We start from the raw sequence: 25,126 nt of genomic DNA, 5'->3' as shown, positions 1-25,126 counted from the left end.
AGATCAGGCTAGGGAAGATCTGGACAGGTTAAGGAGGGAGAAGGGCAAAGAGAGGTGGGAAGTGGCAACAGGTAGCAGAAGGAACAGGCCTAGAACTAAGTCTGACAGTTTTGTGGTGAATGTCAAAAATAAGTTTGACCTGTTGCTTCAGTTAGAAACTGATGAGCCTCAAGCAGAGGTAGGTGTAGACAGGACACAACAAACTTTCAATAGGAAATTGAAAAAGAATGTAGGAAAGTCATCGAAAAGGAAAAAAGTTTTGTTGTTAGGCAGTTCTCATGCCAGAGGTGTAGGCCAACTTCTGCAGGAGGAATTAGGACCAGAATACCAGGTCACAAATTTTTTCAAACCAAGTGCTAGTCTGGATCAGGTGACAGAGGATTTAGGTTCACTCTGTAAAGGATTTACCAGGGAAGACACCGTGGTTATTGTGGGAGGGCCAGGGAACAGCATTGACAGAGATCCTGGGTACAGTATAGAGTGTGACCTGGTAAAGATTGCGTCGGCATCGAGACACACCAGTGTTGAATTTGTATCTGTCCTGAGACGCCATGACCGGCCTCATTTGAACTCTTCTGTTGGGAGAGTTAATTTGGAGTTGGAACGGCTGCTTGTGTCGGGTGCGGGGGCTCATATTGGTGTGGTTCCTGTTGATTATCTCAGTAGGTGGGACTATACCAGGCACGGCCTACATCTCAACAGGAAAGGGAAGGGGAAACTGGCTGGGGTAATAGCAGGAAATTTAAGGGGGGGAGGCACTGCCATGAATGGTAAAATACCAGTGGTTACAGGTGTTGGAGCAGCACCTTTTTTAGGATAGGTAAGACAGAAAGATGTCAAGTTCTACGAGAGGTCAGGATTGAAACAAATCTTCAGTTTAGGAAAGAAATTAAACAGCACAATTCTAGCACATTGGATCATCAATCACAGCTATCAATTATAAATTTTCACCAATCACCAGAAATTTTATCTCCACCAAGTTGTATCTCAGTCCTAGGTAATTGCATTGATGAATTAAAGTCACCCAACCCAGTTGACATAATCTGCCTCTCTGAACACCATGTGACCACTGGTATAGGAACTAGGCCTAAGCACAATGAGAAACTCAGACATGAGAGTACTGCAAATGTTAGAATAAGGAAAGGTTCTCATAAAAGTATAATTAAAAATAATGTAAGTATATTTCATCAAAATATTGGGAGTTTAAAGAATAAAGTAGATGAGCTTCTGGTTTGTTTAGAAGATTTAGAAGCTGAGAATGAAATAGATATACTATGCCTGTCTGAGCATCACATTGTTACTGATATGGATAAGGTAAATGTAAGTGGTTATAAGCTCTCTGCACATGTAATGAGAGAAAATATGGAGAAAGGAGGAGTTGCCATATATGTCAAAAGTTATCATTGTGCAAAAAGTATAGAAACAAAAAAGTTTTGTGAAGAGAAACATATAGAAGCATGTGCCTGTGAGCTTAAATTAAATAAAGGCACATTTATAATTGTAACTGTCTATAGGTCCCCATCAGGAAATTTTCATCTATTTCTGAAAAATTTGGACTCCTTGTTGTGCTATCTGTCAGACAGGGGGAAGCAAATTATTTGTGGGGACTTCAATGTAGATTCTCTGAAAGAGGGTAATAGGAAAAATGACCTTGAAGTATTACTCGGTTCTTTCAATTTGACACCCGTTATTGATTTTCCTACTCGGGTGGTAAAGGATAGCAGCTCACTGATAGATAACTTCTTTATAGACCAAGGTAAGTTTAACCAGATAAATGCTCAGCCTGTTGAGAATGGTCTTTCTGATCATGGTGCACAGCTAGTTACAATATATGACATAGCTCCATTCAGCAATACTAAACAGTCCTCCAAAGTAGTACGTTCAGTCAACGATTTAACAATTGCAAATTTCAGGGAAAGCCTACAGCAGTTAGACTGGGATGAGGTGTACCGTGAACCTGATGCCAATTTAAAATATAATTTATTTCATGACGTTTTTGTAAATGCATTTGAAAACTGCTTCCCCAAGAAAATAGTTATTTAAATATACTCGTAAGTAACCTTGTAACAAACCATGGCTTACTAAGGGTATAAAAATATCTTGTAACCGGAAAAGGGAAATGTATCTGACAGCAAGAAAGAGTAGTGACCCAGAAACTATCAAAAATTATAAAAACTACTGTGTTATATTAAGAAAAGTTATTAAAAAATCCAGGAGTATGTGTATCATGTCTGAAATCAGCAACTCTGATAATAAAATTAAAACAATTTGGAATATTATTAAAAGAGAAACAGGCCAACCAAGAGCACAGGAAGACAGTATTACCATCAAATTGAATGAAAACTTTACGAACAAAAAGTCAGAAGTTGAAAATATTTGTAATAATCATTTTCTAAATGTTGTGGATATAGTAGGATCCAGGTGTTCATTAGAAGATGCTAGGCTGTTAATGGAAGAGGCCATACCTATGCAATTTGATACAATTGAAATCTCACCCACTTCTCCCTCTGAAATTAGGAAAATAATAAACTTGCTTAAAAGCAAAAACTCGCATGGAATTGATGGCATTTCCAGCAAAATACTAAAAGCTTGTTCTCAACAGATAAGTAAGATTCTCAGCCACCTGTGTAATAGCTCTCTAGAACAGGGCATTTTCCCTGATAGACTGAAATATGCTATTGTTATACCTTTGCATAAAAAGGGGGATAGACTTGATGTCAACAATTACCGTCCAATCTCCCTTCTAACAGCTTTATCCAAAATTTTTGAGAAAGTAATGTATTCAAGAGTAACTTCACATATCTGTAAAAATGAAGTACTAACAAAATGTCAGTTTGGTTTCCAGAAAGGTTTTTCAACAGAAAATGCCATATATGCTTTCACCAGTCAAATTTTGAATGATCTGAATAACCGAACACCACCCATTGGGATTTTTTGTGATCTCTCAAAGGCTTTTGATTGTGTAAATCATGAAATTCTGCTAGACAAGCTCAAGTATTGTGGCATGAGTGGGACAGTGCACAAACGGTTTAATTCGTACCTAACTGGAAGAGTGCAGAAAGTTGAAATAAGTAGTTCTCGTAACATGCAAAGATCAGCACATTCCTCAAACTGGGGAACTATCAAGAATGGGGTTCCACAAGGGTCAGTCTTGGGTCCTTTGTTGTTCTTATTGTATATTAATGACTTGCCATTCTATATTCATGAAGAGGCAGTTAGTTCTGTTCGCTGATGATACAAGTATAGTAATCACACCTGAGAAACAAGAATTAACTGATGAAATTGTCAATACTGTCTTTCAGAAAATTACTAAGTGGTTCCTTGTAAACGGTCTCTCACAGAATTTTGATAAGACACAGTACATACAGTTCCGTACAGTGAATGGTATGACGCCATTAATAAATATAGACCTTAATCAGAAGCATATAGCTAAGGTAGAATATTCCAAATTTTTAGGTATGTCCATTGATAGATTAAATTGGAAGAAACACATTGATGATCTGCTGAAACGTTTGAGTTCAGCTACTTATGCAATAAGGGTCATTGCAAATTTTGGTGATAAACATCTTAGTAAATTAGCTTACTACGCCTATTTTCACTCACTGCTTTCATATGGCATCATATTTTGGGGTAATTCATCACTGAGGAATAAAGTATTTATTGCACAAAAGCGTGTAATCAGAATAATAGCTGGAGTCCACCCAAGATCATCCTGCAGACATTTATTTAAGGATCTAGGGATATTCACAGTAGCTTCTCAGTATATATACTCTCTTATGAAATTTGTTATTAACAACCAAACCCAATTCAAAAGTAATAGCAGTGTGCATAACTACAATACTAGGAGAAAGGACGATCTTCACTATTGAAGATTAAATCTAACTTTGGCACAGAAAGGGGTGAATTATACTGGCACTAAAGTATTTGGTCACTTACCAAATAGTATCAAAAGTCTGACAGATAACCAACAAGTATTTAAGAAGAAATTAAAAGAATTTCTAAATGACAACTCCTTCTACTCCATAGAGGAATTTTTAGTTATAAATTAAGGAAAAAAAAATAATAATAAAGAAAAACAAAAAAACACTAACGAATAAAGTTGTTATATTAACTTAAGTATGTTGTTAAATTAACCTAATTATGTCATGTATTGGAAAATTCGACTCGTTCCACATCATTACGAAATATCGTATTCATGATCCATGGAACTAGTATTAATCTAATCTAATCTGTCTGAATCTTGATATCATAAGATTCCAAATTGAACTTTTCATGTAAGTTTAATTTGTTTTAAAGTTTAGATTAATTTCAAATTAAGATATTGTGGTGGCTGTTTTGTTAATAAGTACAACGCAGTGTGCGTGCATGTCTGAAGGACCATCGCGTCGTGCTTCTTAACAGTATAGGCACTGCAGTATCGTATTCACCCGTAGAACCTTGTCAGCATCTTTCAGTTAAAATTGTAGGAGTTTTATAATGAATGTACAAATGTGGGTTTTACAAGGGGAGGCCACAACGTTTGGAACGCGGATTTACTGTAAACTTCGTACACTCGTAATACTCCACGAGAACAACAAAATTTGTAAGCAGTAGCGCTTACTTCTCACGCGTTACTGAGAAAATCGCAAGAGAATTTCAGTCGTCATATATACATATATCTCTGTGCGTGGCCATTTTTACCATAAAGTGGCTGCAGCCGAGCGATGGTGGCGCAGTAGCTCAACATGCTCGGTCAGAGCGATAACTACCCTTTTTAGTAAAAAAATCTGAGCGAGCGGATCAACGAACAAACTGAACGGGTGTCATTGGACGTCCGCCCTGAACAAATTCAACGAACAATATAGGACAAAAATTTTTTTTTAATTGGTTGGGGTTCAAGCCGCTGGGTCGAGTTCCGTTAGGCAGTTTTTTGTTTTTTATTTTTTATTTTCAACACAGTCATTTTCTTTAGTATTTATATTACAGTTGATATAATGGGAAAAATATGTGTGATTGGATGAACTTTTATTAAACTTACAATGTTATTTGGCAGTCTACTAATTTTTATTATCACAAATAATGTAATATTTGTAACTATCGACTGATAAATGACCAAACACATAAAGTGATACTGAAAATGTATGCTTGTCCGTGATTTGAGAAATCCATTATACCTGGAAGAATCCTGAAATCACTTGTTACCTTGAAGTTTTGACTGGCACAGGCGGCTTTTGAAAGATGTAAAATTAATCGTCGCCTTCAACATTACGAGCACAAGTTGCAGGATGGTATTTTTCGAAAAAACGTGGAAAACATAAAGTTAATTGGCACCAGCTGCATTGAATAAATGCTGTGTTTCCACATACACAAGGTCCTTTTACGTTTTCCGTGGAAAAATAAACCTCGTTAACTTTTTCAAAAACCTCTCTTTCAGACAATAGTTCGGAAGCGAACCGTGCATAACGCAGTATTTCCTTAAAAATCAGTGCTGATAATTGGTTATGCAGTATCAGGTGTATTTTAATAGCGTCTTCCGAGAAGCACTTTCTCGTTCTCTTTCGATTAAATATGAACAGTTTTGAAGACACGGACAAGCATACATTTTCAGTATCACTTTATGCGTTTGGTCGTTGACTAGTCGATAGTTATGAATATTATATTGTTTGTGATAATAAAAATTAGTAGACTGCCAAATAACTTTGTAAATTTAATAAAAGTTCATCCGATTAAACGTATTTTTCCCATTATATCAATTGTAGTATAAATAGTAAGAAAAATGACTGTGTTGAAAATAAAAACTGACAAACGAAACTTGATCCAGTGGCTTGAGTGCCAACCACTTTGTTTTTTTTTTTTATTATTTTTTTTCCTTTAAATAATCATTTTGTTCTGTATTGTTCACTGAATTTGTTCAGGGTTGACGTCGAATGACACTTGTTCAGTTTATTCATTGATCGGTTCGCTCAGTTTTTTTATTAGAAAGGGCGGCTAACGCTCTGACCGGACACGTTGAGCTACCGTGCCGGCACCACTCGGCTGCCGCCGATTCATGGTAGGAATGGCCACGCACAGATACATATTGAAGACCGAAATTATCTTGCGATTCTCTCTTGAGAAGTACGCGCTACTGCTTACACATTTTGTCGTCGTCATGGAGTACTAAGAGTGTACAAAGTTTACAGTAAATCCACGTTCCAAACGTTGAGGCCTCCCCTTGTTAGACACGTGGACAATGTCATATGGAAATTTTTGTCTGGCCATGAATTGTGCAAAAATAGCTAAAATGGTTAAGTTGACTGCTCGTAACAAGCAGGAAACCTGTTTCCAGTTAGATAATGTAATGTTCCCAAGAAATGAAACTGTTGTCTGAAATCCATTGTTCCTAAATTCTTCTCTAATTTCAATTTATTTGTGTTCTATTAATGTTGATTTGTGTGGAACGTTGATAACGATAACTAAAGTAGGAATCTTTTGTATCCTTTAGTTACTGTTATCGAAAGTTCTCAATCGGTCAACATCAGTACGACAGTAACTTGGCAGTTGTGCGATGACAGTCGCGTGAAAATGTTCTTTGTCTGTCGGACAATAAGTAATTATGCAGTACAGTCACACTGCATTAACATTCCATTTTGTTTAGATACTAGGAGTTTACTCTCAGCTGCCGTGTATCGGGAGGTAAGTCACAGGCCACAAAACCGAAAAACTCTGCACGGGTCGAGAGACGGTACCGCGTTGTCGAACTCTCGTAAACTCTACAGGGAACAGAGAAGGAAACACATTCGTGTAAATGTAATGAAATAAAGCTAATGCAAAAACAGTGAAATGTGGACGTGTGCCTCGTAACGGACTATCCCGACGTGTCGGCAGGGTGGAGATGGGCGAGCCTCCGCAGGTGAAGACGGCCGCCAACGTGTTCCGCGAGCTGTGCTACAACTACCGGGACTCGCTCGTCGCGGGCGTCATCGTCGCCGGCTGGGACAAGCGGCGCGGCGGGCAGGTGAGTCTGTAGCGGAGCTGAGTAGTGAGTGGACTGGGCTGGCAGCGAGCGGCAGGCGGGCCCGGTCCGGCGAGCAGAGTGCTCCCGTCCCTGCTGTGCGGAGGGGGTAGATTGCTGGCCGTCGGGGTGGCGCCTGGCACCTTACATTCGGATGTGTGTTCACTTAAGTTTCGTGAGTGTAGCTACTGTTTCTTAGTAAACAATAGCTCTGTTATTTTAAACACACCTTCAGATGGAACCTCTATTGTTGCCAGCCAATGCCACCATTTCTGCCCAGCAAATGAAATTTTAGAGACTAACACTAGTGAGATCAACAGAATACTGGACCATTACTCAGCTTTTGGAAATATGTCAAATCCCAGACAGTATGAAAAATGACAGATATTGTCAAACCACTTGAAAGCTCTTGTGGAGCCTGCATTAGTGATGACTTTTTGAAGTCGGAGGTGATCAACTCTCGGAGATAATACACACTTGTTTAAGATCTGGGGAAATGAGAGTTACATAGAACTGGAACTGTGCACTGAAACACTTACTGCATTAAAAAGATCACACACACCCTAGTGACTACAGAAGCTGCTATCTCTTATCAGTTAGCACCAAATTTTGGCACTATTGCCACATTTTTGGACTCCACGTCGCGGTAATTCGTGGTTCCTGATCTGGGGACTGGTAGCTGTCACCAGTAAGCTGCGGGAGTGCTTCGGCTCTGACTGCCTAGATTGCAAGAATGGTGAAAACCTGGAGGTGTGCTGCACGATGAGGAGGTGGAACAGTTGTTTGAATGCAACCTCCGGGGAACGAGCTGCGCATCAGTTGTGAGGCTTACCTAGGCAGGCGGGGCTCTGTCTGTGTGGACTTTTATTTCCGTAGGTGTTTGCAGGACTGAGATGGTTCCTTCAAAGTTTTGTCCTCCACCTCCCAGTGGAATGGGTGGGCCACTGGTAGCTACTAACACCCAGTCAGATAAGAGGGCCTCTGCAGTCAGTCTTCTGGACTCGGGAATCTAGAGAGTTTAGTAACAGAATGCGTGCTGCTGGCCAGAGGGAAGTTTCGAAAAGTGTTTAGAGGGGCTTGCAGGTACTTTAGCACGTGTGAAATGGGACACTGTTGGTGGAAACATCGAGTACCCGACAAGTAACAAACCTGCAGAAAGCCAAAACCTGTGGGAATATGCCATCGAGGCTGAGCTCTACGCCCCATTAAACTACAGTAAAGCTGTTGTGATGTGCAGAGGACCTGGTGCATATCCCGAAAGAAGACCCGAAAGTTAAATGTGCCTAAGAAGGCATTGTAGATGTGCAGTATATTGTAGAAGGCAATCTGACTCGTTCATCCTTACTTTTAATAGCACATAACTTCTGGAACGTACTAAGGCGGGTTTTCTTCGCTTAGACGTTTGGCCCTGTGTCCTCGACCCAGTGCAGTGTTTTAAATGCTAGCAATTTGGGCACACCACTCTTGTAAGCGAGGGAGAAGCCGCTCGTGGCAAATGTGGTAAGGTTGCCCACGAAGGAGTCGAATGTTTGTCTCCTGCAAAATGTCTGAATTGCACTGGGGCTAACTGCTGTGTCTTCCTTGAAGAATGGAAGCTACAGGAGATTAAAAACCACAGATTCCCTTCGGTGAGATCGAGACTATTTATAAGACCGTACGGCCCCTGACGTTCACTACCTCCTTTGCTTCAGTTGTCAAACAGCTAGTACAGAAAAGCAATACTGCGACACAGACGGAGGTAGCTAGTCCTAGCAATAGTACCTGCATTTGTTAGTGTACTTGTGCTCCTGCAGTTACTTAACAGCCTGGAGTTCCTTCCAAAACATCGGAATAGTTGTGGTCGCTAGTGTTGGGGATCTTCCTGCTTTCCCTGAGGTTCGGTCCAGTCCAATGTCGAGTACTGACACTACCGTTGCTGTGGTTGTCGTCCCGAAACCTACCCGGGGTAAAAAAATTGAATGCCGAGCGCCTTTCACAGGCAGAATCAGAAAGTAAACAGTCCACGACATCGATGTCGTACTATCAAATGTGTCTCTCGACTCTTCGGTAGAACTGACGGAGCTCGACAACTGGTGGGGCAGTGTTCTCACCCGGAGACTGAGCCTCCGCCTGTTAGGAGCTCCCCTCCCCGGTGGAAAGGCAGAGTGAAAGTGCACCCTCCCTGATAGTTAGCTCCCGTATTACAGTGGTACATTAGTGGGTTCGGGAAACACGGGGAGAGACTGAAACTGCTATTGCGGGAATGCTCCGTGTGCCTGTGTCTGTGAGAAACACATTTTAAAGCCACGGACAGTCCTACGCTACGGGGCTATACCCCTCACCGAAAGGATGAGCTGAGTGGGGACAGTAGATGCTGGGGGTTACCGTTTTTGTCAGTAACACGCATCACTCCTTCGCCCTTCCCCCGGCTGCTGACCTGCGAGCAGTTTGTCGAAATTCGTGGGTGTCGGAGGTCCACTGTTTGCTCCCTGTATCTACCTCCACGTAATGCAGTACACTGTGAGGCTCTCTTAGATCTCGTAGAACAACTCCTGCGACCACTTCTCCTACTGGGAGACTTCGGTGCCCGCCATATTTCGTGGGGCTCGACCTCTCCCGACCCTCAGGTTCGGGTTTCGGAGAGCCCCGTGACGACTCGAGAGCTGGCCGTCGACACGGGTACTCTAGTTTCTGCTCCGCTAACGAGGCATTCTCGGCCGTCGACCTCTCTTATCGCTCTCCGGCCCTCGCAGACGCCGTTCGGTGGGAGGTCGTTGACGTCCTTCGTTCCGGTGACCACTTCCCACCCCACCTTCAGCTACTGGATGGAGCACTACCTGAAAGAGAAGCCACTGATGTGGGTGGTCACCGGGGCTAACTGGAAGCAGTTCAGCCAGCTGGCCACATTCGAACATTGCAACAGTGTCCGGGAACGGGTGGACCACCACATCGCGTTAGTGGTCCGTCGTGCTGCCGAGTTATCCGTGCCGAAGTCCTCGGGTCGTCTCAGGAGGTGACCTGTACCGCGGTGGACAGGTGAGTGCCGTTCTGCCATCTGGGACAGGCTTGTGGCTCTGCAACAGTATAAATGCTGCCCTACAGCTGAAAACCTCCTAGTTTTTACATTTGCGAGTGCCGAGGCTCTGCGAGTAATCAGGGAGAGCGAGAAAATGTTGTGGCGAGTGTTCCTGGACTCTATCGACTGTTCCACCTATTCTGAAAAAGTATGGGAAGCCGTCAGGATGATTTCTGGTAAATGCAGTCATTTACCAATAGCAGTAGTGCTGAAACGGGGATGTCTCCAAACTGTGCTCAGACACATTGCTCAGACTCTGGCAGAGAATTGTTGCCAGTGCTATCCGGGATCCAGTATGTTGTTGCTACAATGCAACTGTAGAGAGGGGAAAACTGGACTTCAGACTCAACAAACTACCCTTTCTCCAAGTGGGTGGCTAGTGATACTGCACCCAATCACAACCAAATCCAGTACTGCACGTTTCATTTGCGAACACCATCGAAGGAAACCCTTCTCTAATCTTTTAATCTATCACAGACAGTTAACTTCCTCAACATGTGCAGACAGGCACTTTCGATACTTTCCTCTCGAACCGGGAAAGGTCGACATATGTCAGTAGTTATCGGAGTATCACCTTAATGAGCTGCGTGGGAAAGATCTCAGTGCGAACGGTTGACTGTTGTCTGGTCGGGATATTAGAGACTGGGGCAACTCGTTAGCCACTCAGTTGAATTCCAGAGATTTCGGTCCACTGTCGACAACTTTAGCCTGGTAGAGGCAGCTATTTATTGGGCTTTTCTATGCAAATATCACTGTATTGGCATATTCTTAGATACGTCTGAGATGTACGATACTACTTGGGGACACCGTATTCTTGCACAACTGCATGAGTGGGGCTTTTGCAGCCACCTCCCCATTTTTTTGTACAGTTTTTCCTGTCTAGGTGGCGTTTTAGGACCAGAGTTGGTGATTCGCTGACCGATAGTTTTGAGCAGGAGAATGGTGTCACTCGGGAAAGTGTTTTAAGTGTTACCCTCTTTGCCATAGCCGTAGTCTACATTGAGGAGTCCTGTATAGTGCTCCTTATTTGTGGAAGATTTTTCTGTTTCCTTTTCCTCTTCCGGTGTTGCAATAGTGAGCCGTCAGTTGCAACTTACAGTGCAGAAGTTAGAGGAATGATTCTAGTTATATTTTTAATTTACCTGTCTTGCTGAAGAGGGGCACCATCCTACATTTTAGGTACTCTGTGAGGTTTCGGAGCCTCATTTCTGACTCCAAATTGTGGTTGCCACACTTGAGAGAACTGAAAGCCAAAGTGCTGAAGGCAGTGAATATCTTAAAGTGCCTTAGCCACAGGTCTCGGGGAGCAGAGAGCGCGTGTCTGCTCCAGTTTTATAGGGCTTTCGGGTTCACAGGTGGACTACGGGTGCACAGTGTGTGGATCGGTCGGGACTTCACATTTGAAGAGTGTTGACACTGTCAACTGTGGGGGGGATTCGGCTGGCCACAGGCGCTTGTAGGACCGTTCCCACACCCAGTCTCTGTGCTGAGGCAGGAGAACTGCCACTAACCATCTGGTGGAAACTCCTCACATTGTGTGGGGCGTGTCTGTTCCTCGCAGCTCTGACCGTCCGCATACCGTTCTGTTGCTCGTTCACCTCTGGATTGCCTTTTCTCCATCCGTCTACGAGCCAGGGTTTTAACAGTCTTCCGCCCTGTTTACTATAGAGGCCCAGCATAATTTTAGATTTAGTGCAGTAGAGGAGAGATTGCAGTCCTGCTTCTGTTTTTAATTCGATATTTTCTAACATTTTGTACGACCACCACAACTGTGTAGCTGTCTTTACAGATGCGGTCTAAGCAAGGAGGGCTCCGTTTGTTGCTCTGTCATTTTTCCAGATTGTGTCCTCGAGGTCTGACTGCCTCAGGAATTTACTGTTTTCGATGCGGAATTGTATGCGATCTTCTGGACATTGCAGCAGGTGAGACATTCTTCCAGTGCTAAATTTGTCTGTTTTGATTCTTCACTCTCTTGAACATTTGTACCCAGCAGATAAAGTAATCCAGAATATCCAGGTTGCCCTCCTCCAGCTATGACGATTGGGGAAGGTGTCCTTCTGCCGGTTACTGGGGCACACAAATGTTGTGGGGAACGCGAGGGAAGATCTAGCAACCGAGGAGGCGTGTCGTGAACCTCAGTTCTTTGTGTGCCATCCATCTGCGTGCTATCACCTGCTTTTCAGGTACAGTCCTGCACCGACGGGAAGAAGAGTGGCTGGAAGTGGCCACCGATAAGCTCCACGTAGTAAAGCCCACAACTCGGCCGTGGCGTGCCTCCGTTTGGCCACATTGACGCGACGAGGTCTTTCTTACTCGTCTTCGCATAGGCCACAGCCCCTCGATGTGTAGCTCCTTACTACGTAAGAGGACCAGCTGATGTGTGGTGATATGTGGTGTACAGGTCACTGTGCACCACATTTTATTGAACTGCTTTTTATTTTCCGACCAGTGGGCCGAAAGAGATTGCTCGCCACTACAGATGAGGTGGCTGCGGGTGGATAGGCTGTATGGAATGGGCTTTTCGGGATGGAATGTGTGACCACTGTCGAAGTGGAGGTATTGCTGGTGGATGGTAGGTTTGATGTGGACAGAGGAAGGCACCTACGGTCTCATTGAGGCGTTTGCAGACTGTAATTACCCTCCCAGCCTTGTGTGTGTGTGTGTGTGTGTGTGTGTGTGTGTGTGTGTGTGTGTTTGTGTGTGTGTGTGTGTGTGTGTGTGTCCCATCCTCTGGCCACAGAGGAGCACTCCCCTCATGACTCAGTACCGCCCAGGACTGGTGCAGCTGAATCACATTCTCCACCAGGGTTTCGACTACCGCTCACTGTGCCCTGAAATGAGAAATGTCCTACCCAGTATCCTTCCCACTCATTCCACAGTGATATCCGCCGCCCACCGAACCTACACAATATTCTCGTCCGTCCGTACGTGACCCCTGCACCCGACCCCTCACCTCGTGGCTCGTATCCCTCTATTAGACCTAGCCTGTACTTCCTCCTGCCACTACCTACTCCATTCAGGTCACTAGCATGACCCATCCCATCAAAGACAGGGCTACCTGTGAAACAGTCGTGTGATCTAAAAGCTAAGCTGCAACCACTGTGCTGCATTCTACGTGGGAACCACAACTGACAAGCTGTCCATCCACACGAATGGCCGCAGACAAACTGTAAGCGAGAAACAGCTGAACACACTGCCCGACATGAAGAATGTCGTTTCGATGACTGTTTCACGTACTGTGCCATCTGGATCATACCCACAGACACCGGTTTTTCTGAATTGCACAGGTGTTCCTGTAAAGGTCTTGGCTCAACCTTCATTAGTCTTTGTCCTTACTCTCTAGCCCCTTCCCTATTCCCATTCCAGCACTAAACTGTCGTCCTCTATTCCACCGACGCACCTTTCCCGCTAACCCTCACCTGCCCTCCGTCGAACCTCCCGACTGCACGTAGCTGCCCCCACCCTCTCTGCGCCTTGGTCCGACAAAGGCCTTGTTTGCTGAAAGCACATCTTTCTGACAGCCTTCTGCGACTCAGCATCAGCGCTATATGGTGAGTAGCAACTATCCTTTTCGTAGTACTTTTACATTCTATCCTAGATTTTCCATTGTTGCATTTTAATATTTCTTCATTACCATAGCGTGTATATTAACATTTTGGTGTTTTATCCACATTTGTTTCTTTTAATGTGTTTAAGGCCACTGCCAACCTTGCCATTGGGTGCCCGCAACACACACACACACACACACACACACACACACACACACACACACACACACACACCGTGTGGTAATTAGCCTGGAAAACTGGGAATTATCACGAAAATCGAATTTTTTGAAAAAGTCAGGGAAGTCCCAGGGAATTCTCAAACTACATGGGTGACGAATTGTTAGTTACTAGAAAGAAATGAAAGGAGCCACTTTGCTGGAGTTGCGTAAAGAATGATTGAGTGCATCAGATTGTTTTAACAGTTTTGTGCCATCTCGTGGGCTTGCCGACCTCAGTAGCCTCCTTTACAGCGGATGGGTTTGTGAGCCACAGGTCCATTTCCCATTGCGATTGCAACATTACCCTCCTGTAAAAGTTGTTTGAAGAGCACTGCGGCAAGTATTTCTTACAACCTCGAGGTTGTCTCGCATTGATGCAGCGTAGCGCAGAATAATGATGGCCAGCAGCAAGGGAGGAATTTCTGGAGGCCTTACAACTTACAGAATTGTCAAAAAGACTGTAGTAGAGTATAACTTGATGTCATGTGCAACAAAAATTAGTCCAGGTAAATATGTAATTTCGACCTGAAAATTAGGTAAAACACTGAGGACTGGCCTCACATTTAATAATGTAACTGGATTTTGTTTCTATGTTTTATTTTCATTAATAATTTGTGAGATATATGTGTGTGTTGATTTTGCAGTATTTGAAAATTACAGAATTGTCAAATTCTGCGACTGCCCGGATCTTGCAGACTGAGGGGCAACCTCTGGAACAGGACAAGCAGCCATGTTAGGCCGAAGATCAGTATCAGCCTGAGACAGAGCCTGAAACCGGTTCGTCAGACAAACTGGAGAGGCTTTCCGTTCAGCCCTCCGGAATGTCTTTCGCCCCCTGCCACACCTTGAAACGACCTCCCACTCTACCACAGGTGGGGGATCAGCCTCAATGCGGGCAGTATCCCGGGCAACCACAGTCGTAGTCCGATCAGGGGATGCGTGGGACGAGCTGGCCGTCCCCGACAAACCCCCATCCCGACCCCCACAGTGATGCCCATTGACAACAGCCTCAAGTTGTGTGACTGAAGCCAACACTGCCTGAAGCTGGGAGCGAAGGGATGCCAACTCAGCCTGCATCCGAACACAGCAGTTGCAGTCCCTATCCATGCTAAAAACTGTTTTGCAAAAAACGTCTGAACTAATCTACAGAGAGCGCAAACAAATCGACAAAATTTAAACGGTTATTAAAATACAAGATTGCCTAGTAAATGCAGTAATGCTGCTACTTGCGCACTGCTGACACTGCTCGGCGGCGGAAGGAGACTAAGCGAAATTACACTATTCAGGTACTAAAACGCGATGCTACAACTCTCAAATACGCGTAAAGCTGAAATACTAAACACCTTTTTCCAAAGCTGTTTCACAGAGGAAGACCGCACTGCAGTTCCTTCTCTAAATCCTCGCACAAACGAAAAAATGGCTGACATCGAAATAAGTGTCCAAGGAATAGAAAAGCAACTGGAATCACTCAATAGAGGAAAGTCCACTGGACCTGACGGGATACCAATTCGATTCTACACAGACTACGCGAAAGAACTTGCCCCCCTTCTAACAGCCGTGTACCGCAAGTCTCTAGAGGAACGGAGGGTTCCAAATGATTGGAAAAGAGCACAGATAGTCCCAGTCTTCAAGAAGGGTCGTCGAGCAGATGCGCAAAACTATAGACCTATATCTCTGACGTCAATCTGTTGTAGAATTTTAGAACATGTTTTTAGCTCGAGTATCATGTCGTTTTTGGAAACCCAGAATCTACTATGTAGGAATCAACATGGATTCCGGAAACAGCGATCGTGTGAGACCCAACTCGCTTTATTTGTTCATGAGACCCAGAAAATATTAGATACAGGCTCCCAGGTAGATGCTATTTTTCTTGACTTCCGGAAGGCGTTCGATACAGTTCCGCACTGTCGCCTGATAAACAAAGTAAGAGCCTACGGAATATCAGACCAGCTGTGTGGCTGGATTGAAGAGTTTTTAGCAAACAGAACACAGCATGTTGTTATCAATGGAGAGACGTCTACAGACGTTAAAGTAACCTCTGGCGTGCCACAGGGGAGTGTTATGGGACCATTGCTTTTCACAATATATATAAATGACCTAGTAGATAGTGTCGGAAGTTCCATGCGGCTTTTCGTGGATGATGCTGTAGTATACAGAGAAGTTGCAGCATTAGAAAATTGTAGCGAAATGCGGGAAGATCTGCAGCGGATAGGCACTTGGTGCAGGGAGTGGCAACTGACCCTAAACATAGACAAATGTAACGTACTGCGAATACATAGAAAGAAGGATCCTTTATTGTATGATTATATGATAGCGGAACACACACTGGTAGCAGTTACTTCTGTAAAATATCTGGGAGTATGCGTGCAGAACGATTTGAAGTGGAATGATCATATAAAATTAATTGTTGGTAAGGCGGGTACCAGGTTGAGATTCCTTGGGAGAATGCTTAGAAAATGTAGTCCATCAACAAAGGAGGTGGCTTACAAAACACTCGTTCGACCTATACTTGAGTATTGTTCATCAGTGTGGGATCCGTACCAGATCGGTCTGACGGAGGAGATAGAGAAGATCCAAAGAAGAGCGGCGCGTTTCGTCACAGGGTTATTTGGTAACCGTGATAGCGTTACGGAGATGTTTAATAAACTCAAGTGGCAGACCCTGCAAGAGAGGCGCTCTGCATCGCGGTGTAGCTTGCTCGCCAGGTTTCGAGAGGGTGCGTTTCTGGATGAGGTATCGAATATATTGCTTCCCCCTACTTATACCTCCCGAGGAGATCACGAATGTAAAATTAGAGAGATTAGAGCGCGCACGGAGGCTTTCAGACAGTCGTTCTTCCCGCGAACCATACGCGACTGGAACAGGAAAGGGAGGTAATGACAGTGGCACGTAAAGTGCCCTCCGCCACACACCGTTGGGTGGCTTGTGGAGTATAAATGTAGATGTAGATGTAGAAATATTTTTTAAGCACCCTTGATATTCGCTAAATTAAGCCTTACCCTTTTTTTCCGCTGAACCTGATATTTCTTCATTCGTATTGTTTTTATTCCAGGCAATTTTTTTTATTCAGGGTCAGAAAGTGTCTGAAATACAGTGTTTAGGCCTAAATTGGGCGTCTAATTTTTAACAGTTTGTCTGGTAGATCCCTCCGTCATTTCTGACAGCCTCTTCTAGAGGTCGGTAGCTGTGCCGCACTGTGTAAGAGGGCGTACGACACTGTCGACAGACACTCCGAGTCTTTGGAGTAGACGGGAAGACCGGAGAGCTAATCTGCCAGACTTACAAACGATATCAAAAGTAAACTCTCTGCTGTTTAACTTACTTTGAGACAGATCTGAAACTGAAACTTCCTGGCAGATTAAAACTGTGTGCCGGACCGAGACTCGAACTCGGGACCTTTGCGTTTCGCGGGCAACTGCTCTACCATCTGAGCTACCGAAGCACGACTCACGCCCCGTCCTCACAGCTTTACTTCTGCCAGTACCTCGTCTCCCCCTTCCAAACTTTACAGAAGCTCTCCTGTGAACCTTGCAGAACTAGCACATATTGCGCAGACATGACTTAGCCACAGCCTGGGGGATGTTTCTAGAATGAAATTTTCACTCTACAGCAGAGTGTGCGCTGATATGAAACTTCCTGGCAGATTAAAACATTCTACAATTTAGCTGTTATTACTGAGACTAAAGAAGAAACTAAGTATACTACAGAAAACTGTAAGTGATGGTGAGGATGGTATCCAAAAATCTGCGTACAAACAGCTGGAGAGTTCCACTAAAGGTGGAATACACAATGATTTTACGGTTGACCACCTTCAGAGACTTCAGCAAGATCGTGCTTCTGTGCAAACTTAGAAACAGCTGTCAAATTTCAAAAGAAAGTCAAAATCGTGTGGAATCGTAACAGAATGGAGTATCAGACAGTGGAAAATTACAATTATACGAGGCTTTTCTTTTACTGCAAACACACATTTATGTATTATCTAGCAAAGATCTGTGTGCTGCAAAAAGAAACATTTTGCGTAACGGTGCGCCACTTTTTGAATATCTGTATTACTGAGTTCACGGTCTCGACTGTGAGACCTAAACTTGGCTCTGCGTTTTTTACGACTAAGTGCTCAGCTAAGTGAAATCTCGCACTTACTCCCCTCCGTCTGTTCGCAGGTGTACTCCGTCCCGATCGGCGGGATGTGTGTCCGCATGCCGGTGACCATCGGCGGCTCTGGCAGCACCTACGTGTACGGCTACGTGGATGCCAACTTCAAGCCGGGCATGACCCGCCAAGAGTGCCTGCAGTTTGTTACCAACAGTAAGTAACCTGCCGCTGCCGTCTCAGTAGTGTTTTTCGGAGACTGCGGCGTAATCTGTCCAGTGCACTAGTGATTCAGCTGAACACTGTTGCTACCAAATGAGGAATCTGTTAGTGTAAAGGGTAGGCACATCCCTACCCATAGAGTAAAAGAAGGGGAGGGATCCGAATGTGGTTGACCGAAGGCACCCCGTAACCACACTTCAGATTGGCCAGTGCCTGTGAAGTGTCGGTTAACTGCTGGGTCAGCAACAGGTACGGAGGAACCGTGTGCCACCACAGTCCTTCAAAAACTCTAGATTTTCATAACAAAAGAAGTTCGCAGTCAGACTGTCAGGGTGCCGACTCCGCATCACTCGTCGCCCGCCGTGGGTAAGCTCAGTTTCACGTCTGTTTTCTCACGTGGAGTGCTGCTCACGATGTTCGTACTTAACAGCGCTGCTAGTGATTGCTGCTTCCGTTTCCTCGTACCGCACGAACTCTGGCACTGACGTCTGTTGTGCCAGCAGTTGAATCCTTTGCTTTACCTAATGTGTAGAATTAGCCTTCGTTGTAGAAGTTGTCTGAGTGCAGTGAGTCTTATTCGGGCCCTTGACTCTTCTGCTAAGAGTATCCTTACAGTCCCAAAATTTGCACCTCTTCCAGGTGGCCCTTGACTGTGTTTGGTGCTGATGAGTGCAATCACTTGCTCCAATTGGAAATTTGTCTTTCTGCATTTTCTAACTGCTTTGGAATTTCAGACAGACCTGAACCCTCCTTTTTTTTTCCCCCCCCTCTGTCGTATCCTCGGACATGACACAGTTAGTTGGCAGTCACTACTTTGTGAGCTGGTATTTCAATAGTGCCGTACTTACGAGGCTGTGTTTTGGTAGACCTGTACACTCGACCGAACAGTCGTGTCCCAATTGTTTCTCCACTCTTTGGCAACAGGGTGGAGATAAAATTCTTTGTTTGTGCTTTAAAAATGTCAAATTTTAGCTTAGACAATGAATTTTATTTTTTAATTGAGAATACAGATAATGTTCTCCTGACCAATTTTAGTTCACTGTAAAGCCAATCGACAGGTAGTCACAAATGGTTGCAGTTACTTCCAGTCTGTGCACAAAGTTACAGAATTGTAAAAGAAATATTCACTCTTTCTCTTGTGTATTCAGTGTCCCACAGTATCCTAATAACACGACTAAAGTAAAAACTGTGGAGTACGGTAGAACGGCCTCCTCCTGCAATTGTGCCTAAGCAGTAGAGAACAGTAAGTGTGTGCAAATAACCAGAGATCCGATCCTGTTCCTGTTACAAAAGGAGTTCTTCAGGGCTCTGTTATTGGACACGTTCTGATTATTGTGTGTATAATCTACCTTCCAGAATGACTCAAGAGATTGTATTGTCTAGGCAACACCACCTGAATTGCCGAGATAAGCGTTGTAGTCGTTGGAAAAGAACAGAGCTCCAGGTGCCAAAAGAAAGCACTGAAGCAGAAGTCATTGTAGGTACTGAAAGCTGGGTAAAGCCAGAGATTCGTTCAGCTGATTTTTTTGTGAAAGAGTAATGTTGTGTAGAAAGGGTACATCACTGTTGGTGGTGGCATCTTCTTTGCCGTTAGCTGTAGTCGTATCGTAGGAGAAACAGTAGTAGTTAGTATGGATTGAGATCGTGCTTGACAACAAAAATAAATATTTGGTTTCTTTTACACAGTTGCTTAACAGTTCAAAGAAGACTTGAATCTCATTTCAAACGGAAAACTCTCACGCAATTATACTCTGTGGTGCCTTCAGTCTGCCCTCAATATGTTGGTGAAAATACGTGTTCAAAGTGGGTGATGCTTTCTCATAAAATTATTTTGAACAATTAGTTGCAGCCACGGGTCTCCACTCTTTTGCGAGTACGTGCTCGGCTACCGTGGGGCCGCAGCCTTTGCAGCACTACTTCCCTTTCTGTGCTGCGAGCCTCTCCCTCCCTCTGCCTTTCCATCTTTCCAGGTGTAGACCCCCCTCGGACCTGGTACACAATTTAGGACCCTGGTTTTCTATTTCATTACCGGTACTTTTTACACCTTCTCATTAATAAATACATGGTTCAGTTTTTGGGTTTGATCTGGTACCACTTTTCCAAATTTTTCAGAAGTGCAGATTGTGCAGGGAAGATCACCCAGTGTGTGTCTATTCTACCTCTGTGCCTTCCCACCTTAGCACTCTTCCTGTCCGATAAGGTAGTACACCCAGAACCCGGCACGATAGCCGTCCCGTCGCGGATGAGCTGCCGAGTACCTGCACACGGAGACCACACTGTCGGTGTCCGAGCTGATAGCTCCCCGCGTCTGCTGAGCGGCACGTACCCTCAGTGACCTGGGCACGGGGACTCCGGGCGACCGATTACTCGCCGGGTAGCCGTTGGCGAGGCTGGGTGGCGCCTGTAGGGAGAGCCCCCGTTCGGCGACTCGGCAGTGGATGGAGCTTTCTCCTGCTGTCGGTCACGTGGCCCCGGCAGTCTCTTTGCCACCGGTAGCTTTCCTTCCCTGGCTGTGCCGTGGGAAGAACGTCGGGCTGAGCAACGAGCAGAGAGCTACTCCCCCTGATACTTGGCTTGTAGCTGCCAAATATTACAGATTATCTGTAATAATTATGGTTTTATCACATTCATTTCGGAGTTAAGGAGAGGTAATAAAAATTACAGAAATTGACATAATTAGTGCAGTGTTTTATAAATTGTAATGCTTTCTTTGCAGAGTAAATGTAGTAAACCTGTCTACAAATGATTTTGATGCAAAAGTCTAGTGTGATAGCCGGTTAGTGGTAGAACTAAGAAAATAGGTTGACACGTCATTCTCGTGCAGATGTTGTAACCGACTGTGAATCTGCGCGCGACTACTAAGCGGTGATAATGTGCACGTGTGTCCAGAACATAGTTCACTGATCGTTACATAAGAAAACAAAAATTATGTAATAAATAACAAAAATAGTTACTTAATAAATAGGAGTCCCAAGTTCTCTGAAATTTTTAATTCGAATGAGTGAGTCTACAAAAAATCGGGCCCTTCAGAGTTTCACACAGTATTTCCAGTGATCAGGGTATTTCCATCTAGTGGGCATGCACGGAAATACGCCAGGATTCCATTGTGTGCATTGTGTATAGACCACTGATATTTTCGGTAATTTTTACATTGTGTTCGGTGGTAATATTTGTCCATTTAGAATTCAAAAACAATGTGTTAGCAGCTAAGGAAAGTTTTAATAGTTTGTTAAAAGTGCGAGGAATTGGACTCTTGTTTCTTCACCAGCTGTTAAGTGTCCCTAAAGAAAAGCCTGACAAAAAAATAATGCAAAGTTAAACAGTGTGAAAGATATACCAAGTGAAAGTGAGATAAATGCTGCACAGACTTCGGACAGTAATATTGTGGAACACCAAAGTGTTAGTACAGTTAATGGCAGTGTAATGAAGAAATGTGGAACTGGACAGAAATGGTATAGCTAAGAATTGCCATGTTTGGTAAAAATCTAAGAAATCGGACCGTGTGTTTTGTACAGCATTTTCATGAGACATTTCTATAAAGCATGCCAATCATGATGATTACTGTGTTATGTCTAAAAGTACATGTAGGCTTATAAACGTTAAGTCTTCAAATGTGTCACAGTCATTTGGAACAAAACCTGATGAGGAAGACTCTGTCACCAATGCTGAAATGCTTTGTAGTTCATTTATTGTTGTTGTGGCCTGCCAATTTCCCGTGTATATCATACTCCACAACTGTTCAAAAAAGTTTCCTGATCCTGACTGCTAAAAAATACAGTTGTGGAGGAACTAAAACAAATGCAGTTCTAAATTCTTTGTCGTCTGGAACATAGAATGATGTAGTATAATACTTACAAGAAAATAAACCCCTTTCCTCTTGCAGCTGATGGCAGCACAGGCATTAAAGATGTGAAACTGTATCCAATTGTTGTTACTTTGATGTTAAACGGGGAAAGATGCAGTTTACAATACTATTGTTGCTGGAATAAAGTTTAAATACTGGGGAAGGAATTTTTAATCTCTTGAGTAGTGAACTGCTAATAAAAGGAATCCACTGGTGAAGCAGGTGATAATACAGATATAATGGTGGTGGGACATACGAAAGGAGTTGCTTATTTTTGAAAAGAAGTCCAACCACACATGAGAATTTAGTCTTATTCCTGCCACCTGCTTCATTTAGCTTCACGAAAAGATGCTGAAGAATTTGTAATGGACATTTTCTACTTTCTCCATCAGAGTTCAAAGAGACAATCTAATTTCAAACTAACCCCAATAAGATACTGAAGTCATTTTGTTCAGGATAACACTCTTGCTTCAATCAATAGAAAGAAAAATTGAACAGTGGGGCTGCTTTCAAAATTTTTCAATGAGGAAGCTTTAAAAAAAAAAATGTAAACAACTCTCACTCATCTAGAGTGCGCCCTATTCTAAATGAGCCAGTAACTGAGCTATATTTTCTTTTCTGTTGTAATAACCTTCTGTGTTTTACCAGAACAAATGTATTCCTTCAGAGAGAAGAGCCAGTAATTCAGACTTCATAGCATGCTTAATAAGTTATTTACAGATATGATTGTGAGATTTATGAATCCTTCTGTAGTACTGGCTTATGGCAGTAAGCTGGAATTAAAAAAAAAAAAATCACAAAGGTGATGAAGATACTGTCATTGGTGTAGACACTAGAAGCTACGTTCATCATACCAACGAAAATAATAAAATATTGACAACATACAATGTAATGTAAATGGATAGCTAAAAAAATCTACTCGCCAAGTGGGGGCAGGGGAACACACACACACACACACACACACACACACACACACACACACACACTCTTACTTTTACAAGCTTTTAGAGCCAGCAGCTGATTCTTCTGGCAGAATAGTTGAAGGGGAAGGAATACAGGTGAAGGAAAAGGACCAGAGAGGTCAAGGGAAAGGGGGTACCTCGATGACTAATTATCCAATGTAGTAGCTACTTGCCACTTTTCGGCACTGGTGTTTGATGCCCAGATGATGTGGCTTCCCTATCTTCGCCAGCTTAAGTGAAGGGGGTACACTTCCCACAACAGAACCTAGCACGGGTTTCAGTTGCAGTTTGACTACACCGTCTGCTCTGAACCCCAACTTTCCCTACTGTCGCCTGTCGACAGGGAGGGTGGCGTACACCCCGACCTTGTACCTGCGTCAATTCAGCCTTTGGACTGATACATTCATGTGATCCTGTGGTGTTCGCCACCAGTTCCTGGCTGTCCTCGACACATTTCCAGGTTAGGAAGTGGTATACACAGACTTCTCAATGGTTGGAGGACGAACAGGTTTTGTGTTGCACACACGTGCAACATACAGTGAACTTTGAACGGATGCAGTGTCTTCATTGGTGAATTGGAAGCCATCAAATGAGCACTTAGTCGTGCTCATTTTTGCACTGTCAAGATGCTTTCGATCTGCTGTAATTTCCTGAGCAGGTTTCAGGCTGTAGACAAGTGCTACCCTCGTCACCCGTTATTCGCGACTATCCGGGACGCTCTTTCGTACTTCCGTAAAGCTGTACGGTCGGTCACCTATGTTTGGACCCCTGGACGTGTCAGGATCCGAGGAAGTGAACGTGCCGACTGCTCGGCAAAGTTAGCTACCGGAATGGCGATTTTGAAATGGGGTTCCAGAAATGGAGCCTCAGACGACTCTGCACTGTCAGTTGTCATGTTTTGCCTTGGGCTCCCTAAACAAACTGAGGGCAGCAAAGGAGACCACAGCTTTGCTCTTCTCGCAGGGAATCCACTGTCCTCAGTCGGCTACGCATCGGCCACACTCGGCCAACTGTGTAACTGTAGGGCCGATGTGGCTAAAATTCAATGAAAGAGATTGACAGCAATGTAGAAATTCATCAAAAAATAAATTAATGAGAGGGGGAACTGACCCCCCGCCCCCCTTAATATATTTTGTGACCTGAAGAAATTACAATCGCCCATTCGTAACTGTGGATTCTTTGATTGCTGTGGGAGATGTCTGATTGAACTAAAATATATGACACCATTAGTTCACTTTATTACAAAAACAATAGAAAGAGGTACTTTATACAATACATTCCCACAGGAATGGGTTAATATTGACAGCTGTCTTTTAACAGTAAAACATCACTTGATGATGCACACTGTTACAAATTCTTCCTTTGAAGTAAAAGTTTGACATGTACAAAATTGCAGCTTCACCTGAGACCGTGGTGTACAAGCACCGGAAAATACGGGAAAAACCCGCGAATATTTTCATTCAGGAGAAAATTGAGAAATACCCGAGAATTTTTTTAAGAATCTGGAAATTTTTTATTTATTTTGTTTTCAGTTAAATTTCTGTCATATTGGCTGGTAAGAACTGATACTCTAACAAAGAATCTGACTGTGGTCGCTACTGCAGAATAAACAAACTAGAAAACAACACTGAAATAAAACATAAGATGCAAAGAAAGTGGGCCATATTCAGAAACCGAACACAGTGCACATACAAGTGTCTGCTGACAGCAAAATGAGTGAAAAGCTTTAAGACAAAGACTATTCAATAGTTCATAACAGTAGACTGCTTTTGATGAGTGTGATGGCACCACTGTTTTAGTTTTTAACATTTAGTGGGAACATATTGCAAATGGTGCTTTGAGAAGTGTTACTTTCAAAGTAAATTTCCTTTTACACAAGACGAATTATATTACATGTGAGAATGTGTGATGAATTTCTTAAATCGTGGAGCATTTGACTTTTCTAAAACTTAAAAACATTGAGAACCAGCCACGTAGAAAAAAATTCAGACCCGGAAGACCGGTCATTTCTGCAATCATTTAAAATTTTACTGGCACATTTGCATTTGATATAAGACAAAGGGTAACACATTCTAAAAAAGACCAATATTAGAGGTTAGTTTTTCATTTTTATTTTAGTTCTTTCACAGATCACAAATTATGCGATAATGATGGCAAAAAGTATAATTATCCTTAAAACAAAAATGCTAGGTCTTGAGTAATTCCACATGTAATC

The 25,126-nt window shown here is 43.4% G+C and overlaps 1 protein-coding gene across 1 annotated transcript in view; it reads left to right on the top strand.

Moving 5' to 3' along the window:
* The window catches only part of LOC126442999 (proteasome subunit beta type-6), a 43,038-nt gene that overhangs the window by 11,369 nt on the left and 6,543 nt on the right, over positions 1-25,126 (top strand). The window contains exons 3-4 of the mRNA XM_050090840.1: positions 6,847-6,976; positions 17,955-18,099. Of these exons, the coding sequence (XP_049946797.1) occupies positions 6,847-6,976; positions 17,955-18,099 (275 nt within the window). The remainder of the gene's footprint in view (positions 1-6,846; positions 6,977-17,954; positions 18,100-25,126) is intronic.

Source organism: Schistocerca serialis, unplaced genomic scaffold, assembly GCF_023864345.2.
Source record: "Schistocerca serialis cubense isolate TAMUIC-IGC-003099 unplaced genomic scaffold, iqSchSeri2.2 HiC_scaffold_1420, whole genome shotgun sequence".
Classification (NCBI taxonomy): domain Eukaryota; kingdom Metazoa; phylum Arthropoda; class Insecta; order Orthoptera; family Acrididae; genus Schistocerca; species Schistocerca serialis.
The sequence above is the reverse complement of the archived record's forward strand: the minus strand, read 5'-3'. Positions and strand labels throughout refer to the sequence as shown.